The following is a 24,434-nucleotide window of genomic DNA, read 5'->3' as shown; positions in this document are numbered from 1 at the left end:
AACATGACGAAACCCTGTCTCTACAAAAGATACAAAAATTAGCCGGGCGTGGTGCGCACCTGGCCTAATTTTTGTATTTTTCTAGAGATGGGGGTGGGGGGGGCTCGCTATGTTGCCCGGGCCAGTTTCGAACTCCTGAGTTGAAGCGATCTTCTCACCTTGGCCGTCAGAGTTGTCGGGATTACAGGCGTGAGGGACCGCGCCCCACCTGGGTTAGGCTACTTAATAACAGAAGAAAGTGCTTCGCCAGGCTCAGTGGCTGACGCTTGTAATCCCAACACTTTGGGAGGCCGAGGCGGGTGGATCACCTGAGGTCGGGAGTTGGAGACCAGCCTGGCCATGGTGAAATCCAGTCTCTACAAAAAATACAAAAATTAGCCAGGCGTGGTGGCGCATGCCTGTAGTCCCAGCTGCTTGGGAGGCTGATAAAAGGAGAATTACTTGAACCCGGGAGGCGGAGGTTGCATTGGGCCGAGATCACACCACTGCACCCCAGCCTGGGCGACACAGCGAGACTCCAGTTTGACACCAGCCTGGGCAATATAGTGAAACCCTGTCTCTACAAAACAAACAAAAACCCAGGCGTAACTGTGTCCACCTGTGGCCCTAGCTAGTTAGGAGGCTGAGGCAGGAGGATCACTTGAGGCCAGGAGCTCAAGGCTGCAGTGAGCTATGGTAATCCCACTGCTTCCCATCCTGAGCAATAGAATGAAAGCATGTCTCTAGATAGCTAGCTAGCTAGATAATTGATATGTAGTTTTGAATCAAATTTTTTCCCTAGATTTGAACATGTTTTTCTAAAGTAGCATTCAACACATCAGCATTTTACAGTGTTATTAGTTGTTAATATGATTTTTTTCTGAAATACAGTATCCTTTACAAAAGCAGTTTTGTCTTTCAAAGTACATAGATAAGGCCCTCAAGTGAATTTGTCTGATGTTGGCAACCTTGGTACCATTTTGTCCACTTGATTGGAAAAGTTAGTCAATAATTTCAGGTCACTGTTGGCCTTAGAAGAAGAGCCCAAAGGCAACAAGCAAAGGCGCTGGTGTCCAGTCGCCTTCTAGAAGCATTTTCACTTTCCTTTAAGGTTTCCCTTGATGAACATAGAAGTACTGTATGTAGAATTGACCCAGTGCTGCCCTGGCAACTTTGTATATTAGGCCAAATTTACATTGCTTACCTTTATGAGAGGCACCCTGATAGGCTAGTGGAGTTACACACAAAGTCTGATCTCAGCTGCACTGTCCAGAGATGCAACACAGTCCAATCAAAGAACATTCTCTGAGCCCGTTTCTTTAGCTGTAAAAGAATAACATACCCATCTAAGAAGGCAGCTTATTGTATTTGATTGGTCTTTTATTTTCTATGAAACTGTGTTTAACACAGTAATTATTTTCATTTGTATACTTCATTTGTGTTGTGTTTTTGGTTTTAGTTTTGTTTTTGAAATGGAGTCTTTTTTTTAGTGGTTTTTCGTTTTGTTTTGTTTTGTTTTGTTTTTGAGATGGAGTCTTTCTATTGTCACCCAGGCTGGAGTGCAGTGGCATGATCTCTGCTCACTGCAACCTCCACCTCCCAGGTTCAAGTGATTCTCCTGCCTCAGCTTCCTGAGAAGCTGGGATTACAGGTGCCCGCCCCCACACCCAGCTAATTTTTTAAATATATTTTTAGTAGAGATGGGGTTATAACATGTTGCCCAGGCTGGTCTCAAACTACTGACGTCAAGTGATCCACCCGCCTTGGCTTCCCAAGTGCTGGGATTATAGGCATGAGCCACCGCGCCTGGCTTGTTTTCAAATAAGGGTTTCTTGGCTAGGCATGGTGGCTCACGCCTGTAATCCCAGCACTTTGGGAGGCCAAGGTCAGTGGATCACCTGAGGTCAGGAGTTCGAGACCAGCCTGACCAATATGGAGAAACCCTGTCTCTACTGAAAATACAAAATTAGCCAGGTGTGGTGGTGCATGCCTGTAATCCCAGCTACTCAGGAGGCTGAGGAAAGAGAATTGCTTGAACCCAGGGGGCAGAGGTTGCAGTGAGCTGAGATCGCACCATTGCACTCCAGCCTGGGCAACAAGAACAAAACTCTGTCTCAAAATAAAAAAAAGATTTCTTAAAATGATATTTTCAGTATTTTATAGATGATGTGTAAGCAGCAATCTTAATAGGATGTTACCCAACACTTTGCGAGACTGGCAGCTGATTTGATCCAGATGTCTCTAATTCTTTTTTCTTTTTCTTTTTCTGTTCTTTTTTTTTTTTTTTTTTTTTTTTTGACAGCCTTGCTCTGTTACCCATGCCGGAGTTCAGTGGCACGATCTTGGCTCACTGCAACCTCCACCTCCCGGGTTCAAGAGATTCTCCTGCCTCAGGCTCCCGAGTAGCTGGGATTACAGGCGTCTGCCACCATGCCCAGCTAATTTTTTGTATTTTTGGTAGAGACAGCGTTTCACCATGTTGGCCAGGCTGGTCTCGAACTCCTGACCTTAGGTGATCTGCCTGCCTCGGCTTCCCAAAGTGTTAGGATTACAGGCGTCAGCCACTGTGCCTGGCCCAGATGTCTCTAATTCTAACATGAGATGTATTGCAGGATCATAGCAGAGTGAGTTGCTGATGTATCCAGAAGGAAACAAGCATGGAACTCTCACGACAGCTGTCCTGAGAAGTGTGTGTGTGCTGTGCTTGAATATCTCACTGCTCATTTATACACAGGCTTTCTGGTGACTGAGTTAACAGTATCTGTTTCATAAATAATGTAGCCCTCTTTCTTTCTTTCTTTCTTTCTCTCTCTCTCTTTTTTTTTTTTTTTTTTTTTTTTGAGACAGGGTCTTGCTCTGTTACCCAGGCTGGAGTGCAATGGTGCAGTCTTGGCTCACTGCAACTTCAGCCTCCTGGGTTCAAGCGATTCTCCTGCCTCAGCCTCCCAAGTAGCTGGGATTACAGGCATGCGCCACCACGCCTGGCTAATTTTTTCTTTTTTTTTTTTTTGAGATGGAGTTTCGCTGTTGTTGCCCAGGCTGGAGTGCAATGGCACAATCTCGGCTCACCACAATCTTTGCCTTTCGGGTTCAAGGGATTCTCCTGCCTCAGCCTCCCGAGTAGCTGGGATTACAGGCATGTGCCACCACACCCGGCTAATGTTGTCTTTTTAGTAGAGACGGGGTTTCTCTATGTTGGTTAGGCTGGTCTCAAACTCCTGACCTCAGGTGATCTACACGCCTCAGCCTCTCAAAGTGCTGGGATCACAGGCATGAGCCATCGCTCCTGGCCTAATTTTTGTATTTTTAGTAGAGAGGGGGTTTCACTATGTTGGCCAGGCTGGTCTCGAATTCCTGACCTCAAGTTATCTGCCTGCCTCGGCCTCCCAAAGTGTTGGAATTACAGGCGTGAACCACCGTGCCTGGCCAGCTCTATTTCTTTAAGCCTACATGTTTTGCACTTGTTAAAAGTATTTGAACATACAATTACTCAGCTTCCCTTGTTTAGCTTGAATTTTGTATAATCTTAAATATTTTTTCCAATCTAAGCTTTATTTTATCCTGTTTCTTCTATATTTGTATAACTTCAGGTGGCTATCTTCATTGAAAGTTTTTTCTCAAAAGCCTTAAAATAGAACATAGTTCTTGGCAGCAATTTGAAAGTTATTTGAGGAGAAGGGGAGACTTACAGTGATGATTCAAATGAAGCAAACTAAAAAGTAATGAAGCAAGAGAGAGGAAAAAGCAGTATTCACTTGAGCACATCCCAAAAGAATAACATTTCAAATGTAACTAGAAAAAAGTATGCTGAAGTTCGCAATACAGAAATAATTATTAATAAGATAGCTTTAAAGCCCTGCTCAGCTTTTGAATGTTGGGAATTGACCCAGAGGTGGCTGTAACCAAAGATGATTCCTTCAGTAATGACCATTTTTTCTTTTTCAAGATGATGATTATTCCCCACCTTCTAAGAGACAGAGATCAACGAGCCACCACAGCTACCAGTCCCAGAACCTGCCAATGCTGGGGAACGGAAAATGAGGGAGTTCAACTCTGGTAAGTTCTCAGCAAAATCCACGACCTTTTCCTTTATCTTCTGGACTCTCAATGTGACTGATGAAAGTTACCACATGCTCTGCAGGGGGAAATGGTTTAGCATGTATTACTACATTTTAATCACATCTTTGTAAAGCCAGGAGCATTTTGAAAGTCACGTTACAGACATTGTTTAAACATAGTCCGTACTTACCAAAGTATAGGACATTGTATCATCTCATATTAATTAGTTAGTTGGCTCAAAATTAGTGCTAATGAGTTAGTAATTCAGTGATTTCTGTTAGCGTTAAGACCTTTATTTCAGAACTATTTCACCTCTTGGTTTTCATTTTTGCTGTGTGTCACTGCCTGCCGGCTGCTAATTTATTGACTCCCAGTGAATCATGTGTCCCGTGAAGGCACTCAGTATTAGTGGCAAATTATGTTGATGATTTGTATTTTGAATAAATAGTTTGAATACACAGAACATTAAGCTTGTATACATTTTGAAAATAGTATTTTAATATTCTACTGTGTCATAGTCACAATGATTGGATATATATTGAATTTATATGTACTTTAAGTTGTTATATGTTTATGGTCTTTAGCATTCTAATGTGCAATTGTATATCTGTTAAGTCTTTTTTTTTTTTTTTTCAAGATTAGACTCTGATTTATTGAGGCATTTGTTTGATGCCACATTGAGTGGCCCAGGCTTTGTGTAGGGGTTGAGGTTAAAGCAGGAAGAAGGATGGTGAGAGGCAGGGGTACCAGGATTAGGTTGGAATACCTGGGGGTGCTCTGAGGCTCCCCAAGTTTCCCTGGTCTTGGCCGGCTGTGCTGCTGGCCTGAGCATCTGATGGGCCTGCAAGGGTGGTTCAGGGGCTAGGGCAGGGACTTTGGAGTCACGCTGTTGGTTTTGAATCCAGACTCCTACACTTGGTAGCTGTGAACTCTCCATGCCTCAGGGACCTGCAGAACTGAGCTCTGTCTGAGCCAGGTTCCATCCAGGCACTGCGGATCCATCCAGAGGGGCACTGCCTCAGGTTGCTCACTATTCACTGCCTTCTCAAGCAGACCCTTGTCTCCTTCTAGGCCCTCACAATCCAGTGGAGGAGACGAAAATCATCTGCCTCTGTCCCTCCGGGCACGCCTCATGCCAGGTTGCATCTGTGGACAGGGGCCATGCTCCTGGGCTTCGAAAGTTGGAGAAAGCTGCCAGGCTCAGGTGGGTACATCACAGCAGCTGCTGCCCTCTGGACATAGTGACAAAAGAACACTCTGGGCCTGGAGCCCTGGTCTGGGGCATTGGGCAAGGCTGTTGCACTTCTCTGAGCCCATTTCCCCATCTGGAAAGTGTGCTGATTGTATCTCCCTGTGGGCACTGAGGGCTCAGTGTTAGTTTGAGAGCCAGCATCTGGGGCTTGGGCTGTAATTCCCCGTCAGCCGCATAGCTGCAGGGAACCAGGGACTTTGTTGGGATTACCCTAGGCATCAGTCTAGCTTCCTGCCCCTGGCTTGGGCTCAGCACCTGAAGTAGTCTAGGGGGTAGGTGGTCCTGGTGGGGGCTGGGGCTTTTCGCCAGACTGAGGTCACACCCAGAGCCAGAAATCTTGGTGCCTGCTCTGGGCAAAGGTGCCAGCCTGTGCGACAAGAGTGAAACTCCGTCTCCAAAACAAAAACAAAAACCCTTGCATCATTTCAAGGGGCTCACACCTCCCTAAGGGCCTGGTAATTGGCTGGCTCTGGCCTGCATCTGGCCCCGAGGGTGTAGGTAACTCCCCACCTTACCTGGTTTCTTCCTGCCAGGGCCAATCTTCAGACCTCAGGACTTTGCAGCCTATCCCACCTCCCCTCTGTCCAGCCTTGAGCCCTTGTGGGCCCAGCACTTTTTCCAGGCTGTCTCCTGGTTGTCCTTCTGCCTCGAGGCCTGGCTCATGCTGCACCCCCTCCCTCTCACCAAGACCCACAAGGACCACTCCACACCCAGCTCAGCCCCATCCCCTCAGAGAGTCCTTTCTCTTTCCTCAGGTGGCCAGGTGCATATCTTGGTGTGAGGCCCTTCACTGTATCTGGGAATGCCTACTGGTGACCTCGGTGACAGAGACCAAGGCATTTACCTGATATGAGTGTCTTGGTTCACTGTCTACATGGCTAGGGAGGGAGTCAATAATAGGCTTTTCACTTGCTGCAAGGGCCAGTTCTCCTGGCCCCATGGCTCTAGGGATGGAGGATGCTGCAGGAGATGCACCGCTCACTTCCCAGCTGAGGACTGTGGGTCATCTCAGGACGATTTCACAGTCCCCACATGCCCCACCCCCTCAGCTCTGCAAATACCAAGTAGTGCAGCCTGCCTAGGGGATGATGGGCTCGAGAGTGCCCAGGTAGTGCCCAGAGTGCCCTTGGCAGGCCTCTCACCTAGCTGCTTCCACAGCTGTGTAGCAAGAGTTCTAACCTTTTTTGACCCTGAAGCCTGCTGAGAATAAGAGCTGTGGACTGTTTTCCCAGAAAGGCATGTTCATGCTCTCCACACAAAACCTTTCATCGTGGCCAAGCACAGTGGCTCATGTAATCCCAGAACTTTGGGAGGTGGAGCCAGTCGGATCACCTGAGGTCAGGAGTTCAAGACCAGCCTGCCCAACATGGCAAAACCCTATCTCTACTAAAAATACAAAAAATTAGCCAGGCGTGGTGGCAGCCACCTGTAATCCCAGCTACTCCGGCAGCTGAGACAGGAGAATCACTTGAACCCGGGAGGCGCAGGTTATAGTGTGGTGAGATCACGCCACTGCACTCCAGCCTGGGCGACAGGAGCGAAACTCTGTCTCAAAAAAACAAAACAAAACAAAACCTTGCATCCTTTCAGAGGGCTCACACCTCCCTAAGGGCCCAGTAATTAAACCCCCTGGGCCTGAGGGTGAGAAACTTTGTCTCAGTTTTCCCCGAGTGATCAGCCCAGGGGTAAGGAAGGAGAAGCCAGAAAGCAGGACCCATGAGAAGGGCCCCCTCCTGGAGTTTGAGGCCCACTCCCTCCTGCCCCTGCCTCTCCTCTGTCCAGGACTCCTCCCTGCTGTGCCCCACTCCTGGGGCTATAACCATGGGGAGCTGTGGTTTTCTACAGGCCCCTGGGCACAAAGTAGGCAGGCTCACCTGGAGGTGATCAGAGTAACATGGCAGGAAGTGAGGGGGAAAGCCGCCCTGGAACTGTGCCTCTCTGCCCCCGATGTCACTGGCGTGCACTCCTCCCTCCCCTCACTCAGGCAGTGGCATGAGTTCCATGTGAGCACTGTCCTGCTCCCTCTGCTGCCTCTTTTTTTCCTTGGGGCTACCATAACACTTTCCCTTCCCCAGCCCTGCCAACCTGGTGGGACATTGGGCTTCCCTCTTACAGGGTCCTGGGGACAGGCCCATCCTTTATCATACCCACAGAGAGACCCTTTTTTTCTTCAGGACCTGGGGAGCAGCCAGGTTCCATGAGTTAAATGCAGATCTGAACCAAGCTGGGATTGAGGTACACACTCTCCTCTACTGAAAAGTAGCTAGGGATTCCAACTAGGTAAGTAGGAGAGTGGGGCAGAGCCAGACCAGACAAAGACTGATCACCTGGAAAAAGCCTGCCATCAAAGATCTTGGCAAATGCTGGGTGCGGTGGCTCACTCCTGTAATCCCAGCACTTTGCGGGGCTGAGACAGGTGGACTACTTGAGGCAAGGAGTTCGAGTCAAGCCTAGGCAACATGGCAAAACCCCATCTCTACTAGAAATACAAAAATTAGCTAGGCATGCTACACTCCTGTAATCCCAGCTACTCAGGAGGCTGAGGCAGGAGAATCACTTGAACTGGGGAGGCAGAGGTCGAAGTGAGCCAAGATTGTGCCCCTGCACTCCAGTCTGGGAGACAGAGTGAAACTGGGCCTCAAAAAAAGAAAAGAATATGGCCTTGGCAGAGAGGGGCCAGCCCGGCAGTGCCTTTCCTTGGGTTTCTCCTGGGTAGGCCTCTGCCATGAGGAGGCGCTTCCTTCTGCCTGTCCGTGGCCCACAGCAATGGAATGTCTGCTTCTGGGGGTTGGGTGGGAGACTGCTGGCAGAACTGGAAACCTTCAGGTGGGGTTTTTTTGTTTTGTTTTGTTTTCGAGATGGAGTGTCGCTCTGTCACCCAGGCTGGAGTGCAGTGGTGGAATCTCAGTTCACTGCAACCTCCGCACCTGTGGGTTCAAACAGTTCTCCTGTCTCAGCCTCCTGAGTAGCTGAGATTACAGGCATGTGCCACCATGCCCGGCTAATTTTTGTATTTTTTGTATAGATGGCATTTCGCCATGTTGGCCAGGCTGGTCTCGAACTCCTGACCTCGAGTGATCCACCCACCTCAGCCTCCCAAAGTGCTGGGATGACAGGCATGAGCCACTGAGCCCAGCCCCTTCAGGGGGGTTTTGAGGCTTCACTACAATACCAGTTTCCTGTGGCTGCTGCAACAAATTACCACAAACTTAGTGACTTAAAACAACCAAAATGTATTCCCTTACAGGTCTGAAGGCCAGAATTCTCCAGTAAGTCCTGCTGAGTCAAGGTGGGAGCAGGGTTGGTGGCTTCCGAGGCTCTGCGGGAGAATCCGTTTCCTGGCCGTGGAGGTGGCCTGCTCTCCTCAGCTTGTGCTGCCCGTCTCAAAGGACTGGAGATTCCTGCTCTGTCACTACACCTCCCACCCTCTCCATCACCTGCTCTGCTCTTATAAGGATCCAGGTGAGTACATCAACCCCAAAAGCCAAAGACCCTTAACTTCATTATATCTGCAAAGCCCATTTTGCCATATAAGGTCATGTTCACCAGTTCCCGGGATTAGGATATGGGCATCTTGGGGGCATCAGCCCGCTACAGCTAGGCTGCAAAACGGTTACACCCTCCTGGTGTTTCAGTGATTGGGAGAAAAAGGGTTGGCATTTTTTGCTTAGGGGTCCCTCTTAAACTTGTATCTGTAAGGTCTGGGGTCCCACTTAACCTTGTGTTTTTGTTTTTGTTTTTTTGAGGTGGAGTCTTGCTCTATCATCCAGGCTGGCAGTGGCGTGGTCTTGGCTCACTGCAATGTCTGCCTCCTGGGTTCAAGTGATTCTCCTGCCTCAGCCTCCTGAGTAGCTGGGACTACAGGCGCCCGCCACCATGCCCTGCTGTTTTGTATTTTTGGTAGGGACGGGGTGGGGGTCGGGCTAGGGAGGGGGGGTTTTGGCTATGTTGCCCTGAGCTCAAAGCGATCCGCCTGCCTCTGCTGCCAAAGTGTTGGGATTCCAGGCCTGCACCACTGCACCTGGCTGCTGTAAAGTCTTATTTCACACAGCTGACACATGTTTTAGGAAGTTTGCTAAAAGCCCCCTGGAGACCTCCTCATTGTGACCTCCCTGTTGTTGTGTTTAATTTGATTGAACTTTTCTGCCCTCCTGCTTTTCAGCTTCTCTAATAGTCTCCCATTAAATCAATTCTAAGAACCACCAAAAAAGGAAAATTTTTTTTTTGAAAGCAGTAAAATGACATGGACTGTTAGAATGTAAAGTATATGAAATAAGTCATTATATGTTAGTGCTGCTCTGACATAGGGACGCATTATTGAGAATCAACTTTTGCTTGATTTTCAGAGAAATGGAATAATCGTGTTGCTGATCTACGTAAACAAATTCAAGAATTGTCTGAAAGAAAATATGGTATGTCTAAACTGGAAAAGTCCTGTAATCTTATGTTCATGGGCATTTGCACAATGGAGTTACTGTTCATCATGGGGGTACCATGGACAAGCCCAGGGCTGCCGGCGAGTCATGCCATCCTTACACGTTTCTCCTTGTAAGGTGGTTTGTAGTGTCTACACACTTTGTTTCTAGATTGCTGCAAAGCTGAGGAAATGTTGTATTTCTTTAATTATTAGTTAGCATTTCTTTTAAACTTTCAGTATGGAGATTGGAAATTTATTTACATATTTATTGCAAAGCCCTGGATCTTAGGGATTTCATTGAATTATTTATTTATTTTTTTTGAGACGGAGCCTCACTCTGTCGCCCAGGCTGGAGTGCAGTGGCACGATCTCGGCTCACTGCAACCTCCACCTCCCGGGTTCAAGCAGTTCTCTGCCTCAGCCTCCCGAGCAGCTGGGATTACAGGCGCCAGCCACCGCGCCTGGCTGATTTTTGTATTTTTGGTAGAGACAGGGTTTCATGATCTTGGCTAGGCTGGTCTTGAACTGCTGACCTCCTGATCCACTCACCTCAGCCTCCCAAAGTGCTGGGATTACAGGTGTGAGCCGCCATGCCTGGCCAAATGTTTTGTTTTTAAATGAATTGTTTCTCTTAGTCTGCTTTGTTAAATTTGGAATTCATCTGGGCGCAGTGGCTCACACCTGTAATCCCAGCACTTTGGGAGGCCAAGGCAGGCAGATATCTAGGTCGGGAGTTCGAGGCTAGCCTGACCAACATGGAGAAACCCCGTCTCTACTGAAAATACAAAATTAGACGAGCGTGGTGGTGCATGTCTGTAATCCCAGCTATTCGGAAGGCCAAGGCAGGAGAATCACTTGAACCCAGGAGGCAGAGGTTGCGGTGAGCCGAGGTTGCACCATTGCACTCTAGCCTGGGCAAAAAGAGCAAAACTCCATCTCAAAATAAATAAATAAATAAAATGTTCAGTACTCACCAAGATGCCCCTGTTGTCTCTACTTTTATCTTGATGCATCACTGAATTGATGTTAGATTTCAAATTCATCATTGCCCTTATACTATTCTATGCTGAAGCCACCTTTATATAATGATGAAAGAAATTAGCGATTTGTTATTATCCTCTCTGTTGGTATACATCAAATGCTCACCTAAAAAGAGCAACAACCAGTGGAAAACACATGATGTTTTTATTTGGATGACTACTTGTAACCTACTAGCAAACTATAAAATTGTATGATATGCAGAATTTTAACTGAATTGCTTTAAGTGGACATTTAAACATGATAAACCATATTGATGGTATTTACGTTAATATACTTAAAATGAACATTTTTCTTCATCATGAGTAATATAACCTACTCCTCAATGAAAACCTAGCATTAAATTTGCTAATGAATTCAATAACATTTCCATAATATTTTTAGTTACATGCTTAAGGTTCTCTTAGTGTTTCTCCCACTTTTTAATAGCTTATGCCTTTTTCGCCTTTGGTTTTTTTTTGGTTGATTTTAAAACAACAATCTCACAACATGTGACACCTGGAAACACTGTAACCTAGTGGTAAGACCATAGGCCCTGGGGACACAGGCTGGCCATGTCTCCTCTCCTGTCTGAGCTTTAGTATCCTCTTTTGCGGTCATGAGAACTGAAGATCTGTCCCGAAGATTTCATAAGATAGTAAAGTGCTTCGCATAATACCAGACATACAAATACACAGTAAATGCTTCCTCCTTATATTTTTATTGATTAATTGATTGAGACAGAATCTTGCTCTTTTGCCCAGGCTGGAATGCAGTGGCGTGATCGTGGTTTCTGCAACCTCCACCTCCTGGGTTCAGGCAATTCTCCTGCCTCAGCCTCGCGAGTAGCTGGGATTACAGGTGCCTGCCACCATGCCCAGCTAATTATTGTATTTTTAGTACAGATGGGGTTTTACCATGTTGGCCAGGCTGGTCTCGAACTCCCAACCTCATGATCTGCCTGCCTCGGCCTCCCAAACTGCTGGGATTACAGATGTGAGCCACTGTGCCCAGCCTGTCTTTTCTCTTCACACCCACAGTTCATGATGAAATATTAAATATGTACTAGTGGATATTACTTTGCTGAATATTGCCTAGTGAATATTAAGTATTCTCACCTTTCAGACATGAACTTATGAATTCAACAGGTGAAGATTTACAACTTGATAAATCAGCTTTGTGAGGTACATCTTCAGTCTTAAGTCAGATTAGAAGATTATGTGAAGTAATTAACACTTAACATTGATTTAATGGTAGCTTCCACATGAAATAGTATGCCTCTAAGTATTAATTATGTCCTAGGACAGGAGAATTCATGTTGTCAAAATTCTCATACTCTCTAGAACAATGAACTCATTTTCTTTTTATTAGTAGATATTGCATTTATGGGTAGACAAAACTGAAAGAACACTATTTGTTCTACCTTTGAGATGCAAGATTCATCTGGCATAATGCATTGAACAGGTTATTATTGAAGTCTACACCAGTCAACTGAATAAGCATTCATCAAATGTCCATGATATGCAGGACATAAGTTTTCTTTTAGAGTATGGAACCATGCATATTATCTTTTAATTAGATGATTTAGTTAGATATGTTTTTAAAGAAATAGAAATATAATTGATTTTCTTGTTTTGGCTCTGGAGTGGAGTGGGGATGAAACAGAATGGATTCACACTGTTTAGATTTACTAAAATGGAAGGATTGCAGCAAGATCATATCTGTAGTCTCCCCATAGCAAATGTCACCTGCTAGCTGTTTTTTTTTTTTGTTGGTTTTTTTTTTTTGGTAAGTTGAAGTTTTGTTCTGTCGCTCACGCTGGAGTGCAGTGGTATGATCTCAGCTCATGGCAAGCTCACCTCCTGGGTTCAAGCAATTCTCCCTGCCTCGGCCTCCTAAGTAGCTGGGATTACAGGCCTCTGCCACCACGCCTGCCTAATTTTTGTATTTGTAGTAGAGTTGGGGTTTCACCATGTTGGCCAGGCTGGCCTCGAACTCCTGACTTCAGGAGATTGACCAGCCTCAGCCTCCCAAAGTGCTGGGATTATGGGTGTGAGTCACTGCACTTGGATTTAATGGGATATTTCACTACAGACTTTGGTAAACAGAATATTAGCATTTTTGGTGTTCTTTTTATTTTACTCATACTATTTTTCTTTGGACTCAATCACAATAACAGAATTAAAGATCAAAGCGTAAAAGTTAAAGAGCAGTACAGATTCAATAATTATTCTTTTCTACATACTGTGTTTAAATGATATCCCTTTTTCTTTTTGTTCTTATAGCTCGAGCTGTAAAAGCCAAAGATCCGGTGATGATCCCATACCCTTTTTTCCAGTCTCACGTTGAAGATTTTTATGTAGAAGGCCTTCCCAAAGGAATTTTTTTTTTTTTTTTTTTTTTTTTTTTTTTTGTTTGAGATGGAGTTTTCACTCTTAACGCCCAGGCTGGGGTGCAATGGCGCAACCTTGCTGGTCACTGCAACCTCTGCCTCCTGGGTTCAAGAAATTCTCCTGCCTTAGCCTCCCAAGTCGCTGGGATTACAGGTGCCCACCACCACACCAGGCTAATTTTTGTATTTTTAGTGGAGATGGAGTTTCACCATGTTGGCCAGGCCAGTCTCAAACTCCTGACATCAAGTGATCTTCCCGCCTCGGCCTCCCAGAGTGCTGAGATGACAGATGTGAACCCATGCCTGGCCAGGAATTTTGTTTTTTAGAAAGGCTTTCTACTAATGGAATTCCTGGCCTTGAGAGGATATTACTTTCGAAGGAAAGGATTTTTCTGTTATTTAAAGGTCAGATTCTTAGATTCTTATTGGACTATTATCTCTGTTATGAGTAATCCATCTTTAGTCATTCACCACTAGGGTTGTATTTAATTAAGTCTGAGTTATTTTATGGTGGTTTTGTTTGTTTTGTTTTTACCGAATTTTGTTCTCATTGCCCTGGCTTGAGGGCAATGGCGTGATCTCAGGTCACCACATTCTCTGCCTTCCCGGTTCAAGCAATTCTCCTGCCTCAGCCTCCTGAGTAGCTGGATTTACAGGCATGCGCCACCATGCCTGGCTAAGTTTTTGTATTTGTAGTAGAGATGGTGTTTCACCATGTTGACCAGGCTGGTCTAGAACTCCTGACCTTGGGTGATCCACCCGCCTCGGCCTCCCAAAGTGCTGGGATTACAGGCATGAGCCACCACGCCCGGCCTGGGCCTGCTTCTTTCTCTTTTTCTTTTTTTTCATTAGCAGCTTAAAATTGGTGCCTTATTCAGACACAAGCAAAAGGACATTAGCCCAGCTTTGGAAATAGATGTGAGCCCATATATGATTTTCCTAGTTTCTCCTCCCCCTTTGCTTTTTGCTCTCTTGTTAGTATGTTAATTGTTTTCACTCTCTGAATCTTTTTTCCCCATTTCTTTGGCAGACATTTTTACTTGTCTTGGAAGAGTAGGTGAAGAGCTGTTTTTAGGACTCTTTGAAAGGGTACAGTATGGGTGACAGTCTTGGCTAATGGTAACATCCAGGGAGCTGGGGTCAGCGTGAGCTGGAATCAGTTCAAATTAGCAAAGCACTGGCACTCGGTGGCAGGAATACAAGTGACTGCAAAGTGTTAAACACATCTGGAAAGGGATACTGACATCATCCTCAGAATCTGTGGGGAGTTCACATAGCCAGTTAAGACCCATTCCTCTTTGGCCCTATAAAGATTCTTTAAAGAATAATACCCTTAGTGGTTTTCTAGCCAGCTTGCCTGCTCATTTATCTTTGAGGACGACATGCCTTGTGGAGCTCCACAGGCCCCAGAGGGGTATGGATTCTGCATTTGAAAGTGCTGGAGCTGAGAGACTGGGTCTTGGTGGACCACAAGAGGTCTGTTTCTCCTCTACTTATTGTTCCTTTTTTTCCCAGCAGCTGGCATTGCTGTTTAAATGGGTTGTTCTTTGCTGTTTTAAGTTGTTTCATAGTGTTGTGTCAGGATTTGGGTTTTCTGAATACTTTCCAAGCTGGTGACTTGAGTGGTGGTTAGGGAGGAGCTGTTTTAGGGCTGTTCCGGAGCTATAGAGGTCAGGTGTCTAGATACTCCCAGCTTGTCTGTTGAGGAAAATGCTGTTCTCATTGTGCTGTCTTTGGTGGTGCTGTGTGTGGCTCTTTAGATGTGGTTGGAGGTGAGCTGGGGGAGTTAATGAGATCTTTTTTAGGTGCTTTTGATAAAGTAGCCTGCACTACAGGATTCATTGTGACTTTTTCCCTTAACCTGTGCATTTCTGTCTGCTAGCTTTCTCTGTCTTTCTCATGCCTTTGATTTTCCCAGCTCCTCTTGGTTGAATTAAGTGCTCTGCTATGGTTTAAATGTGTCCCCCAAAGTTTATGTGCTGGAAACTCAATCCTCAATGCAGCAGTTGGGGTGTGGGGCCTAATAAAATAGCCTTTATGAATGAGTTAATGTTGTTAATGTGGTAATAGATTAGTAATCACAGAGTGGGTGCATTATAAAACAGAATTCAGCCCCTTTTACCCTCTTGCTTTCTTGCACTCTCTTTTCCTTCTGCCTTCTGTAGTGGGATGGTGCAGCAAGAAGACCCTTACCAGATGCAGGCCTCTCAACCTTGGACTTCCTAACATCCAGAACTGTTAAGAAATAAAATTTATTCCTTTCCTTTCCTTTCCTTTTCTTCCTCCTTTCCCTTCTCCTCCCTTTTTTTCCCTTCCCCTCCCTCCCTCTCTCTCTCCCTCCCTCCTTCCCTCCCTTCCTCCTTCCCTCTTTCCCTCTTTCCCTTCCTTCCTTTCCTTCCTTCTCTTCCTTCCTTTCCTTCCCTCCTTCCCTCCTTCCTTCCTTTTTTCCTTTTTATAAATTATGCAGTCTGTGGTATTCTTTTATAGAAGCATGAAATGGACAAAGACAGACTCCATTTTCAAGAGCAAGCACTTTTGTAGTTTCTGAGCGAATTATGACTGCAAAGGAAGTTCTATAGATAGCCTCAGATCCACTACCTAGGAAGCATGCTACCAAGGAGACCTAGGATCTAGGATTTGATCAAGTGCTGGGCAACATGATACGGCTGCAATTTAGCACCTCTGTATATACCTCCAGTTGGCTCAGCCCATCAGGGCTAAAACTACCCCTCATATCCTAGTGTCTCTTGTAGGCAGAAGCCTTGCCTAAACCCTAAGCTGCTTGGCTCACATTCTATCATGTGCTTTTTTTGTAGGGGGTTCAAATACACACAAAAGAAATATGTTGAACCTCCATGCACCCAACCCGCAGATTAAGCAGTTACCTCCATTTTTCCAGATTTGTTTCATCTGCTTCAATCTCCCTAAAAATTTATGTTTGTACAGGAAAAACTGAATAAATGGCTAATTCTCCACCCTACCTCTCATCTTAAGTCACTTTTCAGAGTAGTGAGTTAGTGACCTAGTAACCTTCCCTCTAATGACCAGTAGTTTTTTTTCTGAATACCATTATAAACTCATAGATTATTGTTTGCATTTGATGTATTTCAGGCCATTGCAGTCTTTATTGTTTTGGATGCTTACATTGTCTCATCTAGGTTAATAATTATCTCTTCAAGTTGACTTTCATGTCTTTTTGATGTGATCCTGTTGGACTTTGATGGCTTCCTTGCTTTCTGGCAAAAAAGATGTTCCAGGATCAATATACTGCACCATACATGGAGTCAGCCATTTCTCTAGGGAACCTTGATTCCTTTTAGTAGAGAACACAGTTTGAGGTCTTGGACTGAATGACTTTTGTGAACCTCCTCTCCTGAGACTACAGCCTGCATCCCTGCATATAGCCCGTTTGGAGCTCTTGCTGGGCACCAACAGGTCTCCTAAAACTGCTATATAGTTCTGCCTCACTCTTACAAAGATTCATCTCTTGAGAGTTTTATGCTCTACCCCCAGATGTGGTCTTTCTGGTTCTGAAGCTTTTGCTTCAGTCACCCTGAATTTTGCCAGCCCTATGCATGCTATACCTTGGATTGCCAACTTGCCCTCACTGAAGCCAGTTTCTCTGGTTAGAATCGTTGCCCCAACCCATGCCTAATACTCTAGTAAACAAGGTTCTACCTGGGCTTAGGTTAACTTTTGCTCCTTTGGGCCCTGTGTTCTACCAGCATTCCATTTATCTGAAACTCTCCCTCACCTTAAGAACTTATCTGTTCTTTAATGATTTACTGCTGCTTCCTGGGTTCGAAAGAACCCAGTTCAGGAGTTTCTGTTTTAGTTTGAGATCTTATAGGCCTGTCTCATCAGGTTGGTGTCAGCCCAGCTAGGATTAGGCAGAATTGGGTGGGGGCTGTAGTGCATTTTTGGCACAGCATGTACCTATCTGACTAATTCTCCGTCTTTTCTTTCTTGTTGCAATTCATGGGTCTTAGCATCTTCTGAATGGTATTTAGTAGGTCATCCTGTTGATTTCCTGCTAGGGAGTAGCATACTCTGGCTCTGTACCATTGGCCAAGGGAGTTAAGGATAGATGAAGGGCTGCAGTTTTGTTAAATGGAACAACATGAAGTGATGGCATTGTAAAAAAAAAAAAAAAAAAAAAAAAAAGGCTTGGCAGCAGGGCCCATTTGAATGGTTGGTCCTTGGCTCCTGTGTTGATATAGGCAGATCCTTGATGGGAATTTGGAATGATCCCAAATATGGTATTGGTACATCAAGTCATCCTCAAGGTTGTGTGTGTAACAGTCTTGAATGATGTTTTGTCAGTCTTTGGAGATTCTCTGTATAGGGTTTAATCATTTAGTTATTTCAGTTGAGCCTGTTTAGTTTCTTTGCAAGGAGATAAGAAATGTGAAAGAGATGCAGACATTAAGGAAAAAAGTCAGGAGCCTTGTTTCCCCACCCTCTGCTTGGGTTCTGGAACTGGACTCATAGGTGAGTAGTGAAGAGCTGGGCCCAAGCACATTAATCCTAGATCTAGCTCTGCTTTGCGCTCGCTCCAGTTCTTGTATCAAATTCACTTCAAGCCACCCAGAGTAGTATGTAGAGGAGTCATTCAGGACCGTGCTTATACTTCATTGTATCAAATGGGAGATCCAGTAATTTATAGCCTATTATTTCTGGAGCCTGGAGATGGCTCTGCATAAGGTTTGCTGAAGCAAATTTTATTACATTAGAAGAGAACCTAGCTGGCTGCGTCCTACACTGGAAGCTTTTAGATGCTAATAAGGAGGTCATGTAAAGGTCACAGAATGACTCTGGAATCCATTCCCCGCCAAGAAAGAATAATGACAATTCTATGTTGGCCTCTTTTCATTTCCCTTTGATTTTGAGTAATAAATTCTCTCCTCACTTCCCAGCTGAACGGTTTGGGAGTCTGTATTCCCTTGAAAGACTTTGGTCACATACCCATCAGATTAAATCAGGTGAAAACTCTTTGGCCTTCATGAATGTTGAAGGATTTCAAAGGGCTAATGGAAATTCTTCTAGAAGTAACTGCAACCTCCGCCTTCCAGGGTCAAGCGATTTTCCTGCCTCAGCCTCCCGAGTAGCTGGGATTACAGGCGTCCACCACTATGCTCAACTAATTTTTGTATTTTTAGTAGAGATGGGGTTTCACCATGTCGGCCAGGCTGGTCTAGAACTTTTGACCTCAGGTGATCCGCCTGCCTCAGCCTCCCAAAGTGTTGGGATTACAGGTGTGATCCACCGTGCCCAGTTAAACTTCAGTTTTTCATGTTCCATGCATAGGGCAGGGTCTTAGGGAGTGATTCATTCTAGCAGAACTCCCTGGATTTTAAGGCAGGTGTTCCATTTATTAATTGACAAAGGAGGCATATTTCTCCCCTGGTAACCCAAAGATTTAGGTCGTTTTCCCAGAGACTCCATTTCCACTGTGAGGGTTCTTGGAAAACTAAGCAGAGGATGAGGAAAAGTCTGTGAACAAGCTTGCTGGTTTCTCCCTGTCCTACAAAAGAGCATACGTCTTCTGTAACCCAGAAGGCCCTTTTGATTAGTCAAGGCTGGGCAGACTGAGATTAGGGGGGGGGGTGTGTGTGTGTGTGTGTTTGTGTGTCTGTCTTGAGACAGGGTCTCACTCTGTCACCCAGGCTGGAGTGCAGTGGTGAGATCAGAGCTCACTGCAGCTTCCACTTCCTGGGCTCAAGCGATCCTCCTATTTCAGCCTCCAGAGTAGCTGGGACTATACGAATGTTTTACCGCACCCAGTTCATTTTCTAATTTTTTGTAGAGATGAGGTTTCACCGTGTTGCTCAGGCTGGTCTTGAACTCCTGGCCTCACGGGATCCTCCTGCCTTAGTCTCCCAGTGGGCTGGGATTATAGGTATGAGCCACCTCACCTGACCTGCAACGATTTTTCAACAATGTAATTTCTCTTTTACAGAACCACCTAAGCTGAAGATTCCCTTGAGAACAAGTACTGTCCTGTGGTTTCATGACCTTTCTTCCATTTGTGGTTCTTGTGAAGTGGAATTTAAATGACATCTTATCAAGATGGATAAACCCTAGTTTCCCAGTGCTGGAATATAGAAAATGATGGACAAGTAAATCCCACTCAGCACCCATAGTCCAGGCATGGGGACCTCAACACACCTGAGCCCCAGACATCACCTTTCATTGTGAGTAGCTCTGAGATGACACTTCTGCTGTTCCCAATTCCAGCATTAATTGAATTAGATAGTTATTTTATGAAGAATTTTCATATGCCACAATCCTGACCATATCTTCAAGTGAACAGAAAAATTCTATTAAAAAGTCAACCTTCTGTCTCACTCTGTTGCCCAGACTGGAGTGCGGCGGTGCAATTACGGCTCACTGCAGCCTCAACCTCCTGGGCTCAAGCAATCCTCCTGCCTCAGCCTCACAAGTAGCTGGGACTACAGGTGCTTGTCACCACACCTCACTAATTTTCCCATTTGTGTTATATGTGGATTCCACAGGACTGACTTCGAAAACTTGAGTATGCGTGGATTTTGGTATACACAGAAATGGGAGAGCTGGAACTAATCCCCCCATATACCAAGGGACTAATTGTATCTGTTTTTACAATTATACTGTAGGAGACATTATGTTCCATGACAATGGTAATTTTTAATGACAATTTTTAATTGAGTGAAATTACCATAAAAATAATAATAGCAGCTAATATTTACTGAGCTGTTACTAGGTGCCTATAAATAGCATAGATTTTTAAATTCTCCATAATTCTTCCTTATTTCACTTAACCACTCTATCTTAAATTACTCATGCTTGCCTCAGTAGCACACATACTTAAGTTGGAACAATAGAGAGATTGGCATGGCCTCTGTGAAAGAATGACATGCAAATTTGTGAAGCATTCCATATTTTTTAAAAAAAGAAAAAAATTACTCCCAGATTTTCACTGTGTTTGTGCATACGACCTTCTGTTTAAGTTGAATTATATCCAAAGATGAAATTTCCAGAAGTGAGATTAGTGTGAGTCACAGGGCATGAGCATTCTTATTACCCTTGATGTAAATTGCAAAGCTTTCAGGCATGGTGGCTGTCAGCCTGTAATTCCAGCACTTTGGGAGGCTGAGGTGGGAGGATTGCTTGAGGCCAGGAGTTGGAGGAGGCAGTATAATGAGTCACTGTCTGTATGATTTAAAAAAAATTTCCAAGCTTTATCCTGGAAGGCTTATATACATTTTAAACACCACTAATACTGCAAGAAAATGGCCATTTCACTGCACCTTCGCCCACACAGGTATTATAATTTAACAAGTTATTTTCTGTGTGATAAATGAAAGACCTCATATTATTAGTTTTACTTTGTCACCCATTTTTTTTTTTTTTTTGAGACGCAGTCTCGCTCTGTCAACCAGGCTGGAGTGCAGTGGTGTGATCTCGGCTCACTGCAACCTCTGCCTCCCAGGTTCAAGTGATTCTCCTGCCTCAGCCTCCTGAGTAGCTGGGATTACAGGCACATGCCACCATGCCCAGCTAATTTTTGTATTTTTAGTAGAAACGGGGTTTCACCATGTTGATCAGGCTGGTCTCGAACTCCTGACCTCGTGATCTACCTGCCTCGGCCTCCCAAAGTGCTTGATTACAGCTGTGAGCCATGCGCCCAGCCTATTTGTCACATATTTTATCTTTCCTTATGTTAGCTTATTAGCTTTATTTCTTTATTGTCCTTTTTTTTTTGAGATGAAGTCTCGCTCTGTCTCCTAGGCCTGAGTGTAGTGGCACAGTCTCAACTCACTGCAGCCTTGACCTCCTAGGCTCAGGTGATCCTTCCACCTCAGTAGTTGGGACTATAGGTACATGCCACTATGCCTGGCCAATTATTTTTATTTTTTTATTTTTACTAGAGACGAGGTCTTGCTTTGTTTCTTAGGCTGGTCTGGAACTCCTGGCCTCAAGCAATCCCCCCACCACCCCCTCCCAAAGTACTGGTATTATAAGCATGAGCCACCATGCCTGGGGTATCTGTGTCTTTTCCATTTCTTTATAGAGTTACTTTGTCTTTTACTAATTCAATGATCTGTTTAATCTTTTATTAAATTAGAAAAATAGTAAATACTTTTAAATAAGTGAAAAATTTCCTTCACTCTTTAGACCCATAATCTTATCTCAGGAAATAATTGCTATTGAGAAAATGGGCCATATCCTTCAAGATACGTACATGGTGATTGAACATCACTTCACATTTTCATATTTCGTGGACAGTTGTGCCAATAGCTATTGATCTATCTTAATCCTTTTCATGGTTGCATAATATTTTATTATATGGGTGTATCACAATTTACCAGTACCAGTCAACTGCTGGAGGCATTTAGGCTCCTTCTAATATTTGCTTTGAGCTCTTTATATAATTAAAAATTAACCCCCTCAGCCGGGTGTGGCAGCTCATACCTGTAATCCAAGCACTTTGGAAGGCTGAGGTGAGAGAACTGCCTGAGTGTGGGAGATCACCACCAACCTGGTCAACATAGCGACACTTTGTCTCTACTAAAAATTAAAAAAAAAAAAAATGAGCTACACGTTGCAGTGCACACCTGTAGTCCCAGCTACTGGGGAGGCTAAGACTGGAGGATCACTTGAGTCTAGAAGGTTGAGGCTGCAGTAAGCTATGATCACACCATTGCACTTTAGCTTTGCTAAGAGCAAGACTGCATTTCTTAAACAAAATAAAAATTAGATGGGAATATTGCTCAAGCCCTGGAGGTTGAGGCTGCAGTTAACTGTGATTTCACCACTGCAGTCCAGCCTAGGTGATAGAGCAAGACCCTTTCTCTAAAAATAAAATAAAATAAAAATTAATCTTCTATCATATTTCCCAGTAACACCTTCCCTCCTACGTTTCTCCTAGAAGCCCTTAAATTTTGTTTTCCACATACCATTTAAAACTTTTAAGTGCTGATGTCTGTCTGTGTCATCCCTCTTTTTTTTTTTTTTTTTTTTAGAATGTCTTTTTGTCACTTCTAGCTGGACCTACCATGAAAGACTTCTGAATCCAGGAAGAGAGACTGACTGGGCAACATGTTATTCAGGTACAAAAAGACTTGGACTGTAACTCAAAAATGATCAAATAATAGTGCATGCATCAAGTGCAATGGGAAGCTCTTCTGGAGAGGGAGAGAAGCTTCCAGTTAAGGTGACATTGAAGCCAAGTCCTGTAAGATGAGGAAGAGTTGTATGAGAGTAGGGAGGGGAGGGAAGGGGGAGGTGGAGGGATGGGGATTGGGCTGGGATGGGATGGAGTGAGCTGCCCAGGCAGGGAAACCAGCACTATACAGACCTGAACAATGAAGATGGCACATTTTGTTCAGGGAATGGTGAATTAAGTGTGGCAGGAATGCTTTGGAGAGACGGTCATTTGCTTGTATGGAATTTTGCCCAAGAGACCTCATTACAGTTTCTAATTTTTTGATGTTATCATGCATCACTGCCCTTGTCAGATAGTATCATGATCACAATAACATCAAGCATAATATTTCATTGATTCTCACAAAAACAGGTGGGTGCCACAGTTATCCCCATTATGTGCACAAAATGATGAAGACTTGGGGTTAATGAGCGATTTGCCCAAGCTCACCTGAATATTAAGACTGAGTCAAATGTTAGTCTGGTCTGACTTTAATGCTTGCCTTGTTCATGAGCACCATCCATTGCCTCTCCTATGCAGTTAAGCAGGTAGACAGGTGAGAGAAGAGCCTGTGTGATATCGGGGGAAATTCACCCCTGATATTTCATGTAGGTTCTTTTCTATTTTCCCTGAGTGTCAGCCGGTCTGAGAAATAAAGGGAAAGAGTACAAAAGAGAGAAATTTTAAAGCTGGGTGTCCAGGGGAGACATCACATGTCGGCAGGTTCCGTCATGCCCCCCAAGCCGCAAAACCAACAAGTTTTTATTAGTGATTTTCAAAAGGGGAGGGAGTGTACGAATAGGGTTTGGGTCACAGAGATCACATGCTTCACAAGGTAATAAAATATCACAAGGCAAATGGAGGCAGGGCAAGATCACAGGACCACAGGACCGGGGCAAAATTAAAATTGCTAATCAAGTTTCGGGCACGCATTGTCATTGATAACATCTTATCAGGAGAAAGGGTTTGAGAGCAGACAACCCATCTGACCAAAATTTATTAGGTGGGAATTTCCTCGTCTTGATAAGTCTGGGAGCGCCACACGAGCCCGGGGCTTATTTCATCCCTTATCTATGACTGTAAAAGACAGCCGTCCCCAAAGCGGCCATTTCGGAGGCCTCCCCTTAGGGATGCATTCTCTTTCTCAGGGATGTTCTTTCCTGAGAAAAAGAATTCAGCAATATTTCTCCTATTTGCTTTTGAAAGAAGAGAAATATGGCTCTGTTCCACCCGGCCCACAGGCAGCCAGAGTTTAAGGTTATCTCCCTTGTTCCCTGAAATTGCTGTTATCCTGTTCTTTTTTCAAGGTGCCCAGGTTTCATATTGTTTAAACAACTTGTGCAGTTTATGCAATTATCACAGGGTCCTGCGGGGACATTCATCCTCAGCTTACGAAGATGACCGGATTAAGAGATTAAAGTAAAGACAGGCATAGGAAATCACAAGGGTATTGATTGGGGAAGTGATAAGTGTCCATGAAATCTTCACAATTTATCTTCAGAGATTGCAGTAAAGACAGGCGTAAGAAATTATAGAATTATTAATTTGGGGAACTAATAAATGTCCATGAAATCTTCACAATTTATGTTCTTCATCCGTGGCTTCAGCAGGTCCCTCCATTCGGGGTCCCTGACTTCCCACAACACGTTTCTCTCTACTCACAGACTTCTGACCAAATGTATGTGCAGAGTTTCTACACCGATTCTCCAACTCTCTGGATACCAACCGCATATCCCGCAATTGCATTCTGACACTACCTAGAGTTAGCGCAGAACCCACAGGTTAGGGGCTCAGTCCCACAAGACCACCCTCACTTCAGATGCCAGTTGCAAGTCCTAGGTTGTCACCTGTATTTTGACCAACCAGTTAGAAATCAGGGTTTCCCATGACCTTCTTCTTGAGTTTAATTATTTACTAGGACAACTCACAGAACTTAGAAAAACAGGTTTTTTTCTTTTCTTTTTAAGAGACAGGGCCTCGCTCTGTTGTCCAGGCTGGTGTGCAGTGGTGCAATCATAGCTCATTGAAGCCTCAACCTCCAGGGCTCAAGTGATTCTCCTGCTTCAGCCTCTCACATAGCTGGAATTATAGGGTTCCCACCACCACATCTGGCTAATTTCTTTTATTTTTT

General features: G+C 44.6%; 1 protein-coding gene and 1 non-coding gene across 7 annotated transcripts in view; both read left to right on the top strand.

Annotated features, from left to right (window-relative positions):
* The window catches only part of LOC129058298 (uncharacterized), a 43,827-nt gene that overhangs the window by 538 nt on the left and 18,855 nt on the right, over window positions 1-24,434 (top strand). For 2 of the 6 annotated variants that reach the window (XR_010139384.1, XR_010139385.1), the window contains exons 1-6: window positions 8,602-8,752; window positions 9,037-9,190; window positions 9,637-9,702; window positions 13,010-13,521; window positions 19,076-19,310; window positions 22,144-22,208. Coding sequence is in view for 2 of the 6 variants with exons in the window: in XM_054551060.2 (XP_054407035.1) it covers window positions 4,017-4,035; window positions 5,110-5,242; window positions 8,538-8,752; window positions 9,637-9,702; window positions 22,122-22,208; window positions 23,968-23,975 (528 nt within the window). In the remaining 4 variants the exon portion in view is untranslated. Of the gene's footprint in view, window positions 1-3,925; window positions 4,036-5,109; window positions 5,243-8,537; window positions 8,753-9,036; window positions 9,191-9,636; window positions 9,703-11,849; window positions 12,983-13,009; window positions 13,522-19,075; window positions 19,311-22,121; window positions 22,858-23,967 lie in introns of those variants that run through there. The other 4 variants (XR_008523383.2, XM_054551060.2, XR_010139386.1 and 1 more) reach the window with 4 other exon arrangements.
* On the top strand, window positions 19,938-20,041 carry LOC112134455 (U6 spliceosomal RNA). Its single transcript, XR_002915881.2, has one exon. It is a non-coding gene; the product is annotated as a U6 spliceosomal RNA (small nuclear RNA).

This window comes from Pongo abelii, chromosome 2 (assembly GCF_028885655.2).
Source record: "Pongo abelii isolate AG06213 chromosome 2, NHGRI_mPonAbe1-v2.0_pri, whole genome shotgun sequence".
In the NCBI taxonomy this organism is placed as follows: Eukaryota; Metazoa; Chordata; class Mammalia; order Primates; family Hominidae; genus Pongo; species Pongo abelii.
The sequence above is the reverse complement of the archived record's forward strand: the minus strand, read 5'-3'. Positions and strand labels throughout refer to the sequence as shown.